The following is a 6,180-nucleotide window of genomic DNA, read 5'->3' as shown; positions in this document are numbered from 1 at the left end:
TATCTCTCTGTCTCTCTCTCTCTGTCTCTCTCTCTTTCTCTCTCTCTCTCTCTCTCTCTCTCTCTCTCTCTCTCTCTCTCTCTCTCTCTCTTTCTTTTTCCCTACCTTCACTCTTTGTATTTGTAAATAAACTACCATAAAAATCATCCCGACTTGGGTCTTTTATTTTGGAATTGGGTAATCAATTCCTGGTGACCAAAACTCTTATTCAGTCAAACCATAATTTTTACCTCTTACAGGAAAGGACATACACAAGCAGGATTGTAATAACTAAACTGTTTAATGAATAAGTGGGATGGAGAATGAAGGGGATTAGGTAAACTGCCACTGAGATCTATAAATCTCCACCCAGGGGTAAAGGGATAGATCAAACTACTCTATAGGCTATAATCTATCTGCAGACTGCTAAGGGCAAGGTCTTGCTGGGAAACAGGGGATCTCACAAAGATGTCCAGTGATGTTTTCTTCAAAAGCTGGTACAGGAAACAGGATACACAGCAAGTTAAATCCAATTGTGAAGAGAGGGAGATGGGATGGGTCTTCTGTGTCCACCACAAAAGACAAAGCCACTTTACCTTACTACTTCACTTGGAAGCTTGATAGTAGATATTACACAGTCCAAGGTCCAGGGAAACAGCTTGAAAGATGAGATGTCTGACCAAAGCCACCATTAGACCAGGTTCCAACAGCCAGCTTCAAAACTGTCAGTGTCCCTGTGAGTCTACTCCCAAGGTTCTAAATTCTCCTGCCAATCAAGTCTGGTCTGCTAACTCAAATCTATATTTCACTACAACACCAACCAGTATCAGTGGGATCTATTTCTTTTTAAATAATTTATATGTTGGTTTTTATCAGTTTATACAGATTTTTCCAAGAAAATCAGATTAGTAGCCTTCTGTAGAGATCAAGTTGAGCCACATGTATAAATTGGGAATTTCCTAATTAGCCTTTCACACCTCTAACACACAACTGCCAATAGGACATACAAATAAATTCTATTTGTAGACCTTGGATGATGACATCTTTTATAGACTTGTCCCTAATTACTAACCTTGCACCAATGTAAAACTCAGTGTTGTAGTCTGCCTCTAAAATGCATTCTTCTATAATGAGTACTTTATAAACATGAAACGATATTGCCTGTGGTTTTCTCTTAAAGCAATAGTACCTTCCTCAACTCAGAATCCTCGAAATTCATAGTGGATTTATTTTTTCTCCCAGGCACATGGCCACCCATTCCCCTCAGAAGTCCCATCAGTGTGTCCACTGTGAAAAGACGTTCCACCGGAAAGATCACCTCAAGAACCATCTCCAGACTCATGACCCCAACAAGATGGCCTTCGGGTGTGACGAGTGTGGAAAGAAGTACAACACCAAGCTGGGCTACAAGAGGCATTTGGCCCTTCACGCGGCCAGCAGCGGCGACCTGACGTGCAGGGTTTGCGCCCTAGAGCTGGGGAGCACCGAAGTGCTGCTGGATCATCTCAAAGCCCACGCTGGGGGGAAGCCGCCTCCCGGGGCCAAGGAGAAGAAGCATCAGTGCGACCACTGCGAGCGGTGCTTCTATACCCGGAAAGACGTTCGGCGCCACCTGGTGGTGCACACGGGCTGCAAAGACTTCCTGTGCCAGTTCTGCGCCCAGCGATTTGGCCGGAAGGACCACCTCACTCGGCACACCAAGAAAACGCACTCCCAGGAGCTGATGAAAGATCGGCTGCAAAACGGCGACTTGCTGAGCCCCCGCGATCCACATTCGCCACCGTTTCAGCTCCACGAAGGGGCCGCCGCCACCGCCGCCGCGCCGGCTCCTTTCCCTCTCAGTGTCTGTGGCCAGAATGGGCTAGGGAGTGGGCTGCAGGCAGACGGCCAGAACCCCCCATCTGGGCCCTACGAGCAGGGCCTGCGGCACTCCCACCCACTTCCAGAGGCTCTAGCGGCCATCCAGCCTTCGGGGTCTCCAGGGTCGCCTCCGTGTAATCTTCAACCCCCGGAATATGATCCAGCCTCTACCTCATACTCGCCGCTCTCCCACCCCAAAAATCTGCCCCTCAAAACAGCCTCAAAGGGATTCTGCAACATGAACCTCCTGGAGGAACTGGCTTTACAAGAGCCTCACTCTGCAGCCAGGGGCAGCCCTGACCTCGATCTGTCGAAGAGCATAGTGGAGAGATTAAACGTCAACAAGGAAATGGCGATGCCCGCTGCTGACTTGGCGAACAGGCCAGCAGCATCCCCCGCCTCTTTGGATCTCTCCCACTTCCTGGGGCTTTGGCAGCTGCCTCCCTCTCTCGCCCAAAACGTCCATGGGAACAGCGCCGTGAGCCTGGGTCCCAGAGAGTCGCTCCCCCACAGACTAAGCCGTCTGGGGCCTCAGCAGCAAGAACCGCAGCTCGCCATGGGCAGCCTGACGCTCAATCAGCTTCATATTCCTCACATTCCTCATACTTTCCCAGCCAGCCCCAGCTCTACCATCCTGCCTCATTTCCACCATGCGTTCAGATGACTTCCATTTTAAACGAGTACTTTTCTGTCTGAGAAAACTTTGCAAGCAGGCCAGCCATCCTGCAAGATTATGGAAACTAGAATTGTCTGCCTTGGGTGGCTGGCTTCACAGCATGACGTTTGGGAAAAGACACTCACGCAAAATCACCAACTGCATGTATTGTGCCAATCTGCCATGAGTGTTCATGCTTTGTACCAAATTTTATATGAGTGAGTATTCTATAGTGGAACTGCAAATACTGCCATAACGGGCATACAAAACGAGGGCTGCTATATAGGTACGTCGGGCCAAGTGGAAATTAACTTCAAGCCATGCATCATAGTAAAAAACAAAACAAAACAAAAACAGTATATACACAGTGACCATTTTTATATGGCCTCTAGTGGACCACTAGATGAACAAGGGCCCTACCTAGTAAATAAACTTTGAGAAACTTCATTTCTTCAAGTTGAGAAGATATAATGTTTCTTTTTCTTTTAATAAAAATAAAATACCTTTATGGGGATTAAATTTAACGAGGCTGTGAACTTCAGTCTACTTCAGCAGTTCAGGGATTTTTCTGTCTTCAGGGTTGGAAATAGTTTAGTTACTACTGCCATAGTCAAATGAAAGTCTTACAAAAAAAAAAACAACAAAACAACCAGCTTCTTATAGAAAGTTCTTTGTTCTAAAAACATATTTTTATGTAGTTTCCATCTTCAGAATGGCAAAGATGTTTTGCTGACTCCCCTAGTTTCTCTTAAAGACCTAAATGATTATTTAGACACATTCAGTAGGAAAAATCCCTGTGGATTGGTTCTTGGTTAGAACTTCCAATGTGTGCAAATAATGCACGGGCCAATAAAAGACATTTGATGATTTGAAGAATTATTATTATTATTATTATTTCAGTAGGAGTATGAGATTGCTTTGTCTCAAAGAAAACCCCTTGTTCAAGATCTTTATTTGATAAGTTGGGCTTTAAATATTATTGTACTTAGGATCCTAAATGCTGTTTTTCAACACATAATAAATGCAATATTTTTCAATTCTTAAAAAAAATACACATTTATTTGGTCATGTTACTGGTCTTTACTCATCCCTCTTTGCACTTTTGTTTTCTAGATATAATTTATTAATCTAAGTTGGCCTTTAAAATACTATTCTTTGAAATAAAAGAAAGAAAACAGTAATTTTATTTTTACCAAAAAAAAAAAGATTATGTTATTTAATTCAAAGGAGAAATTCTACTTTGAATTCATTATTGATTTGTGCTTCATTTGAATTTAGGTAGGTTCTTCTTGTTTCTGAAATGGTTTTCTTTATATTTTTAGTGCATAATAAATATACTTTAAAAATAAATGTGTAGCAAAGGATCCTCAGCTTAGGAATGAAGGTCTTTCTGAGGGACATTGGAAAAATAACTTATTTTTAGCCTCAGTTTCTTCATCTGAAAAATGAAAAGGTTGAACAAAATAATCTCTGAAGTTACAGAATACTATCCAGTTAATATAGAATACCATAATTCCTTCTAGGTGATTCTCTCTTTCTCCATATATAACTATAAATTATATGCATATAAATGAATTATATAAATATGTGTGTGTGTATCCCAGAAGACACAGTAATCTTTCCAGGTGTAGACTACTTTTTAAATGTTGTTTACACTATCATCTAAAATTTTGTTTCTGGGTTGTGTTCATAATTTACAGATATCCATAATTGACAAGTTATTTTAGAAGTGCCATTTCCATTATTCTAGCATGACTTAGCATTATTGATCACACATGTTAACTAAGTAGAGGCAAAGAGTTCATAAGGTATTTTGTCCGCCCAGCATATTTATTAGCTTGAACTGAGGATTATCAGCTTCAGACCAAAAAAGATTTTAGAACTATCAGTAATAATAATAACATGTTCTTTGTAGGTCTATTAAGAGTGATCTGTCAAGCAAGAAGCTTAGTTTAACAAAAATGATGATGGGCTTGTGTTTTTTGTTTCCAGGGTTGCCATAGCCAAAGGAGTCATCCTAGAGAGGGTCATTCTCCCCCTAGTGGCAGAAAGCAAGTATTTGAAAAACCAAGACTGGAGGGAGGAGTTTAGAGGTACAATCTGGCTGAGGAGTAAAATGTTATTCCTCATTAGATGGAAACTGAGGCCCTCAATGAACAGATCAAACTCAAGAAAACTTCAGCTACACACTTGTTGGTTTGTTTTTTTTTTAACTACCCTTTGAAAGCAGTGGAGGAGTAAAATAGGTTTTTTAGACAATTATTATATGTAATTGTCCCTGGCTGCTTTTTATTCCTCATTAGCAACTTCCTCCCTTTTAAGAAAGTTAGATAGCTATTTTTTATTGGGCTTAGCTCAATTTTCTGTTGGTTCACATAGAAATTAGTCCCCATTAACCTACATGGTCTGTAAAAGGGGTAAGTGGTTTCCCCCAATTAGTCCGTGGTGTTTTTCAAAATGTAGTTAATAGTACATAATAATATATCTACGCAAAATAAGGTGGGTTTGTTTTACTTTGAATCAAAGATTTGTTAAATACTATGGCATGGAAGGTGGAATCCTTCAGGTTGGATGGGACAAAATGGTTTGATTTTTCAATCAACAAGTATTAATAATGAAGTACTACTAGATACTAAGACATTATGCATACAAGTATAAAGAACAAAAGAATTCCTATTTGCAAGACCTTTACATTCAAATGGGAGAGACAGGCACTTGTATAAATATATACAAAATCATTAAATACAAACAAGGGAGTGATGTGGAATGAGAAAGCTTCATGAAGAAGATGGTGCTGGAGCTTAAAGAAAAGAGAGGCTTTGAGATGGAGAGGTGAGGAAGGAGTGGATCCCAAGCATGTGAGGCTGCTGATACAAACGTACAGATGGGAGATGGACTGTCAGGAATAAGGATCAGAGAAGGACAGTGGAAGTGTATCATAAAGGGCAGGTGTGGTGGGGGAGTGGGACCAGCTCCATAAGGCTATACAGAGATTGGCCAAGCTTTTAAAAGCTGAATAGTTTATTCTAGAGGCAAGAGGAAGCCATTGATTATGTTGGGAAGTCACCTGGCCAAATCCATGATTTGTGAAAGTTATTTTGGCAGCAATGTGTAGAGTTGTCTGGACTGGGTAGAGACTTGAGGCCAGGAGACTAGTTAGGAGGATTTTGCTATAATGTAGGCAAAAGGCGATGACAGGCCTGAACTAAGGAGAGGTCACCACATAGTGAAGAGAGGAAGCAAAAGTTTATGGGAGGAAAAATAAACCTTCTTAGGTTTAAAAGTAATTAAATGCTTTAAGAATTTAATTCTTTCATCCTTAAAGTCACCAGATATAAAGAATGAGTGACAAGCACTTTTCCAAATGAATAAAGGGTTGATGAACTACATGGCAAGTCAGTGGCAAAGAAAATGCATTGTCTAGAAGCTGCCAGTAAATTAATAGCTGTTTAGGGGTCTATCTGCCCTGAAATTCTTGCCTTGCTCAAAAAAAAAATCAGGCTGTTACTGGAACTTTCTAAGCTGGGTTTCTAATGTTATTAAATCCAATTTGTTGCCTCTTAAAATATTATATAAATTTTTTTTTAAAGGAGTGATAGTTTGATTTTCTTTGGCCTCTAGGTGGACTGTTAGAAGAACAAGGGCCCCTACCTCATAAATGAACTTTGGGAAACTTGGATTCACTT

At 40.7% G+C, this 6,180-nt stretch overlaps 1 protein-coding gene across 1 annotated transcript in view; it reads left to right on the top strand.

Moving 5' to 3' along the window:
• Window positions 1–3,572, top strand: part of PLAGL1 (PLAG1 like zinc finger 1) — a 17,665-nt gene extending 14,093 nt beyond the window's left edge. Inside the window, exon 2 of the mRNA XM_044674706.1 lies at window positions 1,222–3,572. Within this exon, the coding sequence (XP_044530641.1) occupies window positions 1,222–2,503 (1,282 nt within the window). The 3' untranslated portion in view covers window positions 2,504–3,572. The remainder of the gene's footprint in view (window positions 1–1,221) is intronic.
• The last annotated feature ends 2,608 nt before the right edge of the window (window positions 3,573–6,180 follow it).

The sequence above is a fragment of the Gracilinanus agilis genome, chromosome 4, assembly GCF_016433145.1.
Source record: "Gracilinanus agilis isolate LMUSP501 chromosome 4, AgileGrace, whole genome shotgun sequence".
Taxonomy (NCBI): Eukaryota; Metazoa; Chordata; class Mammalia; order Didelphimorphia; family Didelphidae; genus Gracilinanus; species Gracilinanus agilis.
Note: the sequence above shows the minus strand (reverse complement) of the source record. Positions and strands in the feature narration are given on the sequence as shown.